The 15595-nt window shown below is 34.0% G+C and overlaps 1 protein-coding gene across 2 annotated transcripts in view; it reads left to right on the top strand.

The window, feature by feature from the left end:
• LOC110452105 (growth hormone-regulated TBC protein 1-A-like) overlaps positions 1–15595 on the top strand; it is a 29641-nt gene continuing 14046 nt past the window's right edge. The window contains exons 1-3 of one of the 2 annotated variants that reach the window (XM_021500427.1): positions 1–132; positions 3952–3981; positions 12307–12461. In XM_021500427.1, the coding sequence (XP_021356102.1) occupies positions 95–132; positions 3952–3981; positions 12307–12461 (223 nt within the window). In that variant the 5' untranslated portion in view covers positions 1–94. The remainder of the gene's footprint in view (positions 133–3951; positions 3982–12306; positions 12462–15595) is intronic. The other variant, XM_021500428.1, reaches the window with a different exon arrangement.

Genomic DNA, 15595 nt, shown 5'->3' with positions numbered 1-15595 from the left:
GCGCTCGTTACGTATCGATCAGCTGCAGCAGATGACGAAAGTGGAAGAGGACCGGTGTTTCGGGTGATGTCAGACAAACAGATTATCTCTGAGCATGGCAGGCAAAAGTTCCCTTGACAACGTTACCCAGAGGTGAGCCGCATTTTTCACTTTCATGGTATTGAAGATCATTACTGACAAACCCACGTAATCTTAAAATCTCGGGAGATAGGCCTACCGCAGTAGCATACTGAGTAGGCCTGTATATTGTTTGCAAGTCGGATGAGACCTCCCCTCCCCTAGCAGTCATTACAGTTGACTGTCTTAAATTATAAGTGCGAGTTTGTTTGCATGATTAACAATATTACAGCCAACAGTAGTGTAAAGTTTACGGTAAAGGTATAAATTATATGATGCCAAAGCTAATAAACCTGAATATATAATGATATGTTGAGATAGACGGTTGGGGTATATGTTGAGATAGAAGGCTTTACTTGTACAAAATCGTGTCTGGAGGTTCAGGGGTTTTCCTGTCTAATACTTACAAAGATAATAAGTGTCACGAATTGATTTTCAATAATAGCTACCATAGAAAAGATATACAGGTACTTAATGACATCTATACGCGTTATAGTCAATCAGATGATAATAAGGAAGAAAGACAAGAATGTCTGGTGAAACCAAAGAAGAAGAAGAAAAGAAAGCTTTGAAGTAAATGTAGCTGGAACCACAGGTGCTCAGGTTCTGGAAAATATGTGATATATTTAGGTATAGGACAACGCTGCGATAATGACTAATACGGTTCTAGAATATATATATATAACATTATCGGTTTACGTATCACACCCCACTAGAGTATAAGGGGGGGGTGATATGTAAACAGATAATGTGGAAATATCGAACCCAATTATTTAATATCACAGTGATATTAGATACCTAAATGTAACTTATTTTCCAGAACCCGAGCACCTGTGGCTGGAACTGGACTAACGTTATAGCTGGATCGTTTTCAGGCAACCATGCAGTGTCTGTCTAGAGTTCGGTGGTTAGTTTCAGGTTCAAATCCCAGTCTGGCTTTGGTTTTTCCATTTCGTCAAGTATCTTCATTTAATCAACTACTATACATAGGCTAGCTAGCCCAGTTGGTCAGAATATGACTGGTATTCAACCCAGTCAAGATCTGAAGCATCTATCATCATTTATGGACAGATTGGTCCAGGGATTTAGCCATATAATATATGCTATTATAAATGATATAATGACACTGCATGATATAATTGTATCTCAAACCTCATTAATGTGAGTTCAATGACTATCTCCATTGATGGGCTGCCCTATCAGGGTTTTTTAAATGAAGATAATTTGAAGTTTTGAACAACTTCTAGCATTACATTTTCGGAAATATCCATTTACTGCTTGCCCAACATGAACAAAAGGAATATTGAAAAATGTTATGAAGAAAAAAAGTTTGTCAAATATCGGCCAATGCTCTTTCTGTATCAATTCATAGCCAAGAAAACTTATAGCATTAATACAGGATCCGAGGTAAAGGCCTAAATTAATCTAAACCAATCCAGTTTTTTAACACTCTGACAGCTGACTACAAGTTCTATGGTGTAAATAACTTTTAAATAACATCTGTGATAATTTATATATAGCATATTTATGTCCGATTTGTAAAATGAGATATATGTGTAATCACAGTCTGCCTTTACCCCAATAAATATTAATATTATTATTCCTATAAAGTTGTCATTCCTATCTTTCAATGCATAAAAACACTTAGGCTGTATGGATTGCGCTAAGAGTAGGTTATGTCAGTTACTTACAATTTTAGTAAAAGATGGGTTTGTTTCAAGATACTTTTTCAATCGGAATTGACCAGGTTTTAGACATGCATGTATGTCGCGTGATAGGGTCACATGACATTCGTGACCCTATCAGTTGTCACAACAATACACCAAAACCCTTGTGTGTGGCTACCAACTGTCATACAAAAACTATACTAATAAGTCGATTTATCCTTTTCGGGAATGGTGATCAACATGCTACTTGCTATTTCCTAATTATAGTAATTTATCATTTTTTAAGCCGCTCCAGGCGAGAGCCGGGCGGCTTATTAATTCTGTCCAGAGAACGAAATGACGGACTCACTTCCGTTCGGGGTGCGTGCGCATAATTCAGTTGTGCATGCTTCCGCTATATAGTTTCGTTATCGTAAATAGAAAGTAGAATCTCTGACACTCACCTGTGGGTTACATAAAGTCTTCTGATACTCTTCTCCAAATAATAATCCATACTTTAAATAATTGCTGAAAACAAAATGTTCATCTCAGGTTGATTCTACGAGTGTTGTGGTGGTGAAATTCGTGCACTAGGTTTGAGCGTTTTAGTAACTCGGATTGCGGTCGTAGGAGTGTTACGCGTGTGAAACACATATGATTCGAGAAAGCACATGTGAAGACTTTCAAGCATTGACGCTGTCTATAGAAGGAAGAAGTAGATATATATACTTATAAACCGTATGAGTGATGAAGTATAACCTCTATTTTGATGTTTGAAATAGGAACGTAACATGACATATCGTGCTTAGGTTGATAACGGTAATGGCTCTGAGACGAGACGATATGTGAACTGTGTATGTTTATCAAACATTTCTGTAACACAGCATGCTATTTCTTGTGTATTGATTTATGAAAGTGATACAATTTAAGAGCATGACACAACAGCCGCGCCGTGTCAAAATAGTATCCAATTGGGTGTAAGGGAAATAACTCTTACGTTGTTTAAGTCACATAGAGAAATATGATTCAAATATATTCCAAGAACATTTCTGAGATTTTGTAAATTCAATGACGGTTAATGTAGTCGCTACATATATTAATAATTATATATTAATATGAATAAAAAATAAATAAAAGTAAAAGGAGTACAATGTCTCTTTTCTCCATGTTTTCCCACTGCTGTTAATTATCCTTCATTTCACAAGCACAAAATGCACCTATTCTTTATTATCCATTCACCGATTGTCATTCTGCACGTAAATGCTCATGTCACATCTTTGGAGAATGCTATTTAATGAAAATTACAACAATGCGTCACACTTAAAGAGGGTGAAAAAAGAGGAGAGGGAAAAATGTTTTTAAGGCATCATTTAAGAGGCGATTGATTTTGAAAATCCCAAAGACAACATCATCTCATGACCTGATTTTCAATTAGCAGAATACAGAACACATATCTGAGGTAGTATAGTAAATATTGATGCTCAATGTGTTACTGAACCAATTAAATTTAAAGTGGTGAGCGGCTGTAATGTCAGACTGACATAATTCTAGTTAAACTTTGATTTACCTTTATACTGATAAAATCATAATGGTCTATACACATATCGATTTGTGTAAGATTTACTTTGTATGTGAAATAAGATCTAAATATTTAAAGGAGAGACAGCTTCAGGCCTGATTCAGTCACATGACTTGGGGATAATCTCCAGGTCACATGACTGAATCACCAGATAAGTCTGAAGCCCCCTAGGCCTACTGATCTCAGTAAGGGCTGAAGAAGGCAACCAGGGGGTCACCGAATGAGTAGTAAATAGTTAAGTGACTCAGTTAAATATTTGTTTCCCATACTTCATTTTTAAAAATCCACAAAAAAAATAGGAAATTTGGTTTTAAACAGTCACACAAGAAAGGAGGCAGTGGTGCCAGTAGGTGCAGCATGGTTATAGTAGTAATAATCATCACAACCTAGTTCGTAGGTCGGGGGGCATGCCCCTAGTGACCCCAAATCTGCTGCTAGAATTATTATCTGTAAATAAGGAGATACATACTCCTAGTGGAGACATTACACAAGATGGGACATATCAAATCTTCAAATTGGTCCTCCAATATGAAAGAATTTCAAGAAGCCCATATGATTTTATAATATAATGCCTAGGTTTCTTTAAATATATCTTGCATTGATTGACAGGGACATGGCAGAGGAAAGCAAACAATCTGAGTGAGTCCTTATAAGGTTACGGTTATTTGATATCACTCCTAAATATCCAGATACATGTACAATGAAACCTGACTAGACTGACCACAAACATCCTTTAATGGCTGTCATATTGCCCCATAAAATCTCTCTGCCTTAAAAACTACCAATAACTACAACAATAAACCACAGCCTAGTGCAGGTCATAATTGACCAAATGATGCAGTCCCATTGCTGGTGAGGTGATCAGGTTTCATTGTAAAGTTCCTACTTATATCCTGCTTTTACCTTAATAAAGTTAATTTATTGACCTTTGCAAGTTTTATTCCAGTTCTTGTATCATTTGACAAAGTCTTAACTTAACAGTAGACCCATATAAATGTAATCACTGTGAAAAACAATGTAGGTCTAGGGGAATGCATTACTTAGAGTTAGACCAAATGTCTTTTAAATATTTCCTGAATAACATATAATGATATATGATTTAATGAAATGTTTGATAATATTGTTAAAAAGCAGTCTTAAAATTACTCTTTCTCCTTCATAAATTCTAAATATATGAATTATGATCCAGCACTGAATATTCAAATAAAATTGTTTTGGCAAAGTTTGATCTATGAAAATTTCAGTAGGTTATAAGAAATCTATATCTCATAGACCTTTTGTACACTTGTGTTTAAAGTTCTAAATTGTAAGACTGATTTAATATGAAACTAGTCGTGTGAAACTAAAAGTTATTTATTTCTTGTTCGTAAACTTCAAATAATTTGTAGCTCCACATGGTACTCAATCACTCTCAAATAAAACTGCCTACGGTAAATGACTCATAATATTTCAGGTAAAAGTTTTATAAAAAAGATTTATTGAACTCATGCTGATCGTGGGAAATTGTGTACACGAATGTGTACAATTATTGTAGAAAGAATCTAAATAATCCTATATAAATGAGGTGTAAAATTGACAGTTTGGTCTAAGAAAACTGCAGCGTGTGCAGCTTTATTGTGAAAATGTCAGATGAGAAGGAAAAAATCAATTGTTGCATGTGTATATCTGTTTCTTGTCACCACATGCTCAGCATGCTATTGATTATTCATAGGTCAATGGATATCAGAAGGCTTTGTAGGTAATCATGTCAGGGTGACATTTGGCAACTTTACATGTATCTGTTTAACGATATATATTTCCTCTAATGTAATTATTTTTTATGCGTCTATTTACAGTTAACAAGTAATTGTGATAGTGAATCATGAAAAACTGATAGTTAAGGCCCTGCATCTGGCCCTATACTATTGGAGTTTATAGTTTCATTTCAGGAGATTATTTCAGAATGAATTTAGTGAAAGACCTATCTTTTTGAAAAGACTTGGGGCGTTATGGGTCACTTTTGGCCTAATAAAAAAATAAAATTTTCAACTTGAATTTATTTACCGATTTTTGTTATAAACATCATATTGATTAATTGGGGCTATCTTTCTTGATACAGATTTTTCCAAGGCACATGCTTAGATCCCCTACCATAGCAACAAAATTGCGTTGCTATGCAGAAATAGCCAAAATATAGTGTTTTTAGACATTTAGCATGCAGAAATGAAATCCTCTGCATGTAACAAACAAAAATGCCTTTCTACAAATGCATACTGGTATGGCGATGTTTAAGCATGTCAAATATTTATTTGTTTGGCGCATGCGAAGGCTTTCAAAATTTGAAAAAATGTGTTGTTAATTTCATTCAAAATGGCCAATTTTCAACCAAATAACGCATAATAGATGATATTCACACATTTTATTATGAAAATACTTGTTTATGTCTCGTTTGTGATGTCATATCTCCTAAAACAGTTGTGAAATGATTTTGAAATTTCATATTTGCATACTTCATTTTATCCAGATTACGAATATAACAACTAATTCTACAACCTCGATGAGGCCGGAAATGACCCTTAATGCCCCTAGTCCTTTGACATGGTGATACACTGTGATATATACATGTAGATCTGTGCAATAGGGGTTTTAAAAGTTTCGAAGGTCAGGGTCACTGTTGTTAAAAATAGACTTCCATCCTGGTATGCAACTTCAAATTTCACTTTCAGGCTATAGCTAGTGCATATCAATAATGAGAAATATGTTACTCCAACCTGAATTCTACTACATAAGGTTGTGAATCTAGCTCCCCGACAATTCAGACTTTAACAGTAATGAATATCCCTACACCTAGAAACCCTACCCGCGCATTATTCTAACCAATAGTGCTATGAGGTAGTGAATTCTCTACCCCTCCAATACTCTAACCCAAGCTAGTGACACGTCCTCCAAAGCGTCCCCTATATTCCATTCAGTCCTAAATAATGCACCAGATGTGGAATATTGTTCTTATTATATCCTTAACACTGTTTAAACTCTAAATAATAATGAGTGTATGTTTAGTTTAAGAAAACTACACATACTTAAAGTGTAGTTGATCAGCACCATTCAATTTGCAATATCCTCAGATTGAAAATATTCTATGTTTAATTCTTTTAATTTTTTTTTTTAAATGCTCTGTTTAAGAATTCTATTGTTATGCATGTGGCCATATGGTGACATTTAGCATTCTTCTTAAATACAATACTGCCACGTATATACCTCGTACAGTAACATGCTTCAACCTTGTGGTGTTTGTGTTGAATTTATATAAATGTATATATAAGTGGTAGTATATAGCAACATGGTTTACTATAATATAAATCTGATCCTTCCATTTGCAATGGAAATGGTGCTATTCATTTAAAAAATTTGAAACAGCTTGTTTATATAAATGTTCAGATGATGAATAATAGAATCTTACCTGGGTCTGTTCCGTGGACAGGGATATCTCAACCAGAGTGTAAGAGTATGGCTGGTCAGCACGAGGCTTGCCGAGTGCTGCAAACTCTTCCACGAGGGTTTAGATATCCCTGTCCATGGAACAGAGTCATGTTTGATTATTTTTCTCACATACATACAAATAAACAAATTCCAGTCAGAATAAACATTGATCTGATTCTTCCGCCAAAACCCCAAAAACCTTAGGGTTGAGACGGAGCTAGGATTCCCCATTAACAACAATTGTATGACATCACGGAAACAATACATTGACGTCACGTTGACAGTTCATTATTATGACGTCATAGCGCGTGTCAGCTGTCTTTCCCTACCCCGTGTGAGATAGAGTTATCTCTCCCCTAGCAACAACGGGATCACCCTGTGAAGTATGTGAGAATAAAATGATCTTTCATATGTAAGATTGTTTACCAGGTAAGTCTTCTTTTTATTTTGAAAAGAAGAAGGTATCATTGGATAATTATCAGCTTGGATTACTGTAACACAATTTCAAGAATCTACAACCACATGCCTCATTCCTATTTCTTTCAATTTTTAGTTTGTACTTCAGAGAGAGAAAAAAGGTATAATTAAGAAAATTCTTAATTTGGATTACTAAGTAGAACACTTTCTTAATTTCCAAATTCCAAAGTCACTGTTGGGCCCCATTCCCAAAATAGTGAAATCATGCATTATCACATAGCTTTGTCAGTGTCTATGCCATTATAGGCTTTATAGGAATGCCATTATAGGCTTTATAGGAATGTTGTAAATCTTGTCCAGAGTACCAGTAGTGACTGTTTCATCAATACTGTATCCAAAGTTAAAGTGTCTGTACATTCCATAGAGGATCGCAGTGCCCTAAAACCAGCCTACAGTACATCATTTTCTCTTGAAATCGAGTCTAATCTGAAATCAGTTCAGTTTTGGCAGGTTTGGAGGAGATGGCTAATGGAATTTCGTTGTATGCACAATTATTTATTACATTATCAAACACTTAACTCTTGTCTTTTGTTGATTAACATTATATAATGTGGAGACTGCAAGCTTTAAGATAGGAAACAAGCTACCAAATACAGCAAAACAAAGTTGTATTGCCACCATTTGTCTGCCGAAAAATTGGCTTGATATTGAGGTGTTGTACTGTAGGACTAAGATTCATTTCGAAAACTGGTGAAAGTTCCTATCATACAAATGGAGCTGCAAAAGAGACACTTTAAGCAATGAATGTTTTAGCAAATGTTGTTATGGTTCTGTAACACACATTGTATTTGATGACAAACTTTATTTAGCCTGGCAGGGTTTTAATATTAAATGTTTTACAGTTGCTGCCTTTTTTCAACATCATATTTTTGTTATATACTCTATTACCATTTTGATTTATTGTGATTTACTAATATCATGTGCCTGGTTTGCCTATAGTCTCTTCCCCTTAGGTATTACCTATACGATTTGTATGGAATTGGAAATAAATATAAAATGACACAAAATTGGTGAAAATATTTTTCAGTAAATTCTTCATCAAGAGCAATCCAAGGTAGAAATTACTTTCCTCTTGTTTCAGGTAACACACCAGAAACAATTCTATTTGTCCATATGGATCAAAAGTGATTTCTTATAAGATATGGATATTTTGTCACGATCACTTTTACAGTCATGATTTCATGAAGTTCCAGCATGATTGGTACAACCACTGCTTCATAACGAGAAACTAGTCTATACCAAGAAACATTTCCTGGTCAAATATTTGTTCTTCACTGTTTAAATTGATATTCAACCTGATTGTTAATATTGCCTTTTAGATGTACTTATTCTGTGAATTCTGTAAACTGTATTCACTGTTATGAAAAAAATGCCTCCATGAAGGCCAGCATGGAGAAAGACAGAAGTTAAACTTCTGCAAAAATACTAGTGTTGGGAATCGTAAGCGGAAATCATAATTGATTATCGGGAGACTTTTAATTAACGATTATCGATTATAATCGGAACATCTAAATTCTGGTAAATCTATTTGAAAAATCAATATTTGTAATTATGATGATTAGAATTGGGATTTCCATCATACCGTAATTTTGCTAAGAAAAATCAAAGGCTGACTTTGTTTATCCATTTGACAGTCTTTCATGCTTTTAAACTTTTAGTTTTAATCTACTACTAGAATTTGAGTAAGAGTAAATCTGACAGGTATCAACAGAAAACAGCATGCAACATTTAAACCGATTAATCGATTATGAAATGTATCAATCGATTAATCTGAATTGGTTGTACAATTGATTGATTTTCGATTATAAACGAATATCGGAACTTCACTAAAAAATACCTAGAATACGTTAATGGACATTATAGTGAAAGTGGGATGGTACCCTAATTTAAGGACTTGATAAAATAATTAACGGTATTGTAGATTTTTAAGTATCTGGCTTTCTTCAGTACAATTTTAGATATATATGTACCTGTAAGTTGAGTGGGGCCTCAATATTGAGCACTGTAAACTTGTGAGTTGATTAGCTGTCTAATATACATTACAGTTTATAGGATAGGGTATTGGTTTATCTGGTATGTATAAATAATGTGGAGTGGTAAACAGATTTACAGACTTAACAATAAAGTTTCCTGTTCAGTTATTCACAGTATCATCAGCTTAGCAAAAAGTTCACTTCAATAATTAAATAACAACTGTTTTCAAATTATTTCAAATTCATTGCTAAAACTAAGATTATTTATAATTTTTCATCTAGCGACAAAAATGAAAAGGAACGTATCATTTCTATTTAGCTGATACAAAAAAATATGACTTTTTGAAATTTCTAAGATTCAGCTGACAGCACTGTACAGTTGACCTTCAGATTCAGAGGTGATTTGTATAATGCCTGATAAAATGAACAACATTTTCATTCAATTAATTTCCCAACAATATAGAAATTTATGACTGACACTAAAAATTTCATAGAGATGTTAAAATTACAATCTGCATGGAGAAAAGTTGCACAAATTTTTATAACAGATGTAGGAAGACCCCTGAAGACGCATTTGAACTCTTCCAAATCAAAGGTTGGAATAGTCCATTATGAAATTTCAGGGGTGAATGAGTTAATATACCCATATCTGTATTATAGCCATCCCTTGGACCTGTTGTTTGTGGAAAGTTGTGGGGAAGGACAAGAGACCCTGTTGCAGCATACTCCTTTCTGTTTAGATAGAATGACCCTGTTTTTCGTTGTCATGAGAAGGGTAGCACCTGACATAAATCCAACCTTATAGCAGTGAGACTATAATTTGTGGTACAATGTTTGCATCTAGTAAAATGCTCAAGGCAAGCTGTTGTAGATAAAGAATTTGACATGACTCTGCATCTAATAAATTTTGATATATGAATATACACATAACAAGTAGAACAATTATGCAAATATACGAATTTACACATAACAAGTAGAACAAGCAAAGGATGGCGTTTCTATAGTAGACTTAAGCTTGCTCAAGCGAGAATGAAGACCGATTCTGTTCTGATGAACCCTTAACTTAGGCACCAGTATTTAATAATTGTCGAAATGAAATAAAGCTCATATTTTCAACAGCTGTCAGCTTGTCATTCAGACACATCCAAATCAATTTGTACTGTTGATCATGCCAGATATATATACAATGTATGTGGCCTGAACTGTGTATATATGTTATGTTGTGACACAATCTGGAATTGTGTGGGTATAATTATACTACTAACACTTCATAAAGGCCAAGCCAAAACATGATAAGTTTTCTGTAATGTTACAGAAGTTTAATATGTGACCTCCAAAACTATTTTTTCAATTTCGACACAAAAGCCTTCCTGTTGTAACTATTCAATGTGTGGTCTTTTTGAGATTAAGGATCCTGCTGTATAGTTTTAATGAGATAAATTGAATTTTGTTGAAATCTTTTATATTTCTGAAATTTAAAGTGTATGGAGAAGCTGGGATGTCATCAATGAAAACTCACTCTATTATTCAAATTTTGGTGTGCATAAAGAGAGTTTAAGGAAATTTGACTTTTAGTAAATTAATATGCAATTTCAAAATACCTAAAGTGGAAGCTTACTTGGATTTTCGAAGATGAGTTGCATGCTGTCATTTGCATTGCATTGTTTTACATAATCTGAAGGTACAATGAATGTGAAAAGTAGAAATGAAGGAATTTCTTCTATTCAATAAATAGAGGCATTTACAATTTCATATTTTGAATGCATATCATGCTTTGGGATATTTTGGTTTCACCATTATTTTGCTGTTTTCGCTCCAATTTTGGTGCATGTGTACACTTTTGTGAATTGTAAAATTAGTTATTTTAAAGGGACTCTTTTGGAAATAAGAAACAATAATGCCAGATGAACAGGGTGTATTCAAGATTTTGGATCTATGATGTTCGACTGAAGGTTTTACATGCATAATTTTGGATATTATCTAAAATTGAAATCAAAAACACATAAGGAGATGAAACAAAAAACTAATACTTAAATCAAACAAGGAATCTAAAAGCAACTTGTAGATTTTAATGCTTTTATAAAATAATTTTGAATTCCAGGTAGCATGTAGTTTATATAGTTTGATGTTTTATGAACTATGTCCACTTACAATATTCAAAGAAATGTATTTCTTTTGTCAGATTCATTTATAGTTATGTTTGTCGAAAATGACTGAAACTGTCAATGGGTTGTAAAACTATACAAAAAACAATCATTCAATACCATAGTGTATACATACCAATGCTATTGCCAGGCACAGGAAACTAAGATACATTTTGCCTGGCCTAAGTAGACTTTAATTTTGTGATATGTACATGTAGTACATTCTTCTATAAGGAACATATGGTGAAATGAGTCACGACCAATATCTGTTGTGTGAACAGCATCAGTAGTGACAATGGAGTGCTAAAGATGAGATAACAATTCTCTTCCTGTAATTATTGTGTACCATATATATGTCCAGGCCTCTTTTGTGTTTCTATTGGAAGAAGGTTATCATCCCCTGCTGTCTACTGAAACGCAGTAACAGGTTTTTGTTTTCATTGACCATATATACATACCTGGTGATGTGTTTTAACTCAAAATCCTTTCAGTTGGCAGTATATACTGATTTCATTTATTTGGCTATTGTCAACCTTGGGCATATTTTTTTGGTAACTTTCACACTTTTCATAAATTAATGAATACATATATTGTTTAAATTACCAAGCATATAAGACATTGTACAGGGTTCTTTTGTACACTTTTCTGAAGAAGATATGAAAGTCAGAGGAAGGTAGCATATAGCCTTAAATAGGAGGTGATACTTGGTTTTCACTTCAACAACAGCAGTCCTTGGTGAACAGAAAGGTATTAATCGTTCATGTCGGTTTTGTTTGTTCGCAAAAACGAAAAATAAAGAGGAGATATAATATTTATCCCTCTAAAAAAAGATACTGCGTGGATTAAAATAAAAATCATTAAAACATTGAAGTTTGGTTAATTAGTGATACACTTGGTGTTTTATTTTACAGTAAGGTGGACGGCTATGGATTTGAACGGGATGGAGACTTCGACCATTCCTCCTACGACGAGTTTATGTCCAGGTACCTGGCCATACTTTCCCGCAGATCTATCAGGTGGTCAGGGATCGTTAGCAAGAAAAACAGAGTCCCCAGATCCAGGAAAGGTATTTCTTACAGTGCATCTAGCCAATTCACTCTTTCTAAATTACAATTGTATCCCTAAATATACCCCCTCCCACATATAGCCCAGTGACTACCGAGTATAATGATCGTGTTACATGTGCCTACATATTAAGAAATATTCATCATTATGAGTTGTTACATGTAAAAGTTATATATTTCACCTTATTGTTCAAACATATGTGTTGACTTTATCTTTTCTGCCATATCAAATGCAGGGCTTAGACAATAAGGGTAGCCTGATAGTCAAAGACTAGTGAATTCTCCAGCTGGACTACTGCAGGGCTAGACAAAACGGATAGCCTGATAGTCAAAGACTAGTGAACTCTCCAGCGGGACTAATGGTTCTAAAAGCTGCTTAAGTCTAAGTGACTAGTCATTTATTTCTATTACAAATCATGCTGAATAATATTAAGTTAATGGGATTTGCATATATGGACTAGAAGCGTGATGAGACTAGTGTTTTTGAAATTAATTTCTAGGCCCGCAAATTTAGTGAACTTTATTTTATCAGACTTAAATAAGATTGTGAAGCCTTGATATACGAGGATGAATTTAGAAAAGTGTTGCATGTACAAAGTGTTGCATGTACATGTACAGGCACTATTGGGGTATGTGCATGACCTGTTGATATAGTCCTGATGTGGTGACAGAATACAAAATGTATTATGTTCAAATGGAATCAATAGGAGATATAGGTACATGCAAAATTCATGTTTTGAAATTTGTCCTCTCACATCCCGACACCCAGTGCTAGTTGTCACCCCATCCCACAGTTGTCAACCCGTGTTGAAATCCTGCTTATGTCTTTAAATCACTTTTTATTCCAATAATTGTGTACCCCCTGGTTTCATTATAAGGACAATATGGATTTAATTTAACAAACAAAAAATCATTGGATAGGGTCAGACGAGCATATTATGCATCCGTTTGCGGTGCTCTTGTTTGTTGTTGTTATGTAATATTAAATGGCTGAACAATTAAAAGAAACATAATTTTGACCATGGACTGAAAACCAGATTAATACATTGTATTAAAAATGTGTTGTTTTGGTGTTTTTTTTAATGTATAAAAATTGTAAATATTTTGATCATATAACTTTAGGCATAGAGAATTACTGGATGTAGTATATCAATTGGAATTTAAAGTTAAAAATGCTAAGCTATTCTAATAATGATTTTTCTTGTGTGGTATTTTTCTCAACCTTTACACCTTAAGAAGGTTAAAAGATTTCCCTTAGATAGATACAGGAGAAACGTGTACATACAATTTTGTTGCTACTGAAGTACACATGATTATGATCTTAAAAATCACTGAAGCATAATGTTCAGAAATATATAATTGGTTTCATTCAATCAGTCAGGTCTGCATCCTGTATATATAAAATGGTCCTTTTAAAAGCTGCTTTATAATGGAGTAATTTCTTGTCAAAATTGACTGCTTGTAAACATTCACTTCCAGATTCATGTATGTTTTTACACCTTAAATGTATATCCTGATTTTAAATACCGTATTTGCCATATTAACCATCATGGGCACTCAAAACATTAATTCACTGACTTGCTCTGTCAACATTTGGATTAGAACAATAAAAAAAACAATATGAACAGCGAAAAAGCGCAATATCCGAGCCTTTCAGTGAGAAGTTAACATGTACAGCACTATAGCAACGCTGTCGATCGACAGCACAGTGTCCGTTATTAGTCTGAGTTCACACATAACACATTCTTGAATTTACACAATACATCACAAGTAAGAATTATAAGTATCATAAGATCTACCTCTAATAAGATATTTCTGTTCACATTTGGATTTGAATAAAAACGAAAAGGTTCAATTAGAGCATGCATGCACTGAGAGGGTGCCACAGGGAGAATTTCAAATTGCAGAAAGTATGATATCAATAGGTTTTAACGTGAAATAGATCACTCATTTATAACGATGTTTGAGATACTGTTAGAAGATGATTTTGGTTCAGAACAGATGCACGTACTTGTATTTAGAGAGGATAGGTGAATAAAACGAGAAGTTACCTTCTCTCCTCGGCTTGGTTTGTTAGCTAGAAATTCATAAACAGCTGGCGCTAATACGTACGGCTGTACAGTTCAGGATTTTTCCCATTACTGATCAAAACTGCCAAGAAAACATTGTCTCTTGTCAATTTCTCTATATGAATTGTTCATAAGGAGTATCAATCTATATAATCATGAAGAATTATGTGACAAGTTTATAAAAAAACTTACTTAAGTAATTTGTCCCTTTAATAGAGATTGAGTTATAAAAGATTCTTGTTACAGAAACTAGCTCATTCTGTCATTTTCTGATTGATTGATATTTTGTGTTAATGGTCGATCGTCATATAGCTACATTATAAAACTTTCAATTCATACCTGGGATGGAGTGCTATAAAGTTTCCTCATTAAAATGACCTTGACCTACTTTCAAGGTCACAGCGGTCAAATATGTTAAATATTTCAAACAACAATATCCTAAGAACCATTTGAACTAGAGTTATGATACTTGGGTATGTTATGAAGACCAGCAGTGCAAATATTTTTTCCAGCTACAGTTATGAGGTTTAAGATCAACTTTAAGTGCTAGTTTGGGGTCAAATGTCAACTTTGGTTAAAAGCTTTAACAGTCTTCTTTTCAAGTTCCATAAGGCCCAGGGTCATGATATTTGGCCAGTAAGTACCTGGGATGTGGTGCTATAAAGTTTCCTCATTAAAAAGACCTAGACCTGCTTTGAAGGTCACAGGGGTCAAATATGTTAAAAATTTCAAACAACAATATCCTAAGAACCATTTGAACTACAGTCATGATACTTGGGTATGTTATGTAGACCAGCAGTTCGAATATTTTTCTTAGTTACAGTTATGAGGTCAAAGGTCAACTATAAATGCTAGTCGGGGGTCAAATGTCAACTTTGGTTAAAAGCTTTAACAATCTCCTTCTCAAGTTCCATAAGGCCCAGGGTCATGATATTTAGCCAGAAGGTACCTGGGATGGAGTGCTATAAAGTTTCCTCATTAAAATTACATTGACCTACTTTCAAGGTCACAGGGGTCAAATATGTTAAAAACTTCAAACAACAATATCCTAAGAACAATTTGGACTA

This window comes from Mizuhopecten yessoensis, unplaced genomic scaffold (assembly GCF_002113885.1).
Source record: "Mizuhopecten yessoensis strain PY_sf001 unplaced genomic scaffold, ASM211388v2 scaffold6411, whole genome shotgun sequence".
In the NCBI taxonomy this organism is placed as follows: Eukaryota; Metazoa; Mollusca; class Bivalvia; order Pectinida; family Pectinidae; genus Mizuhopecten; species Mizuhopecten yessoensis.
This window is presented reverse-complemented; position numbering and strand designations above follow the sequence as displayed.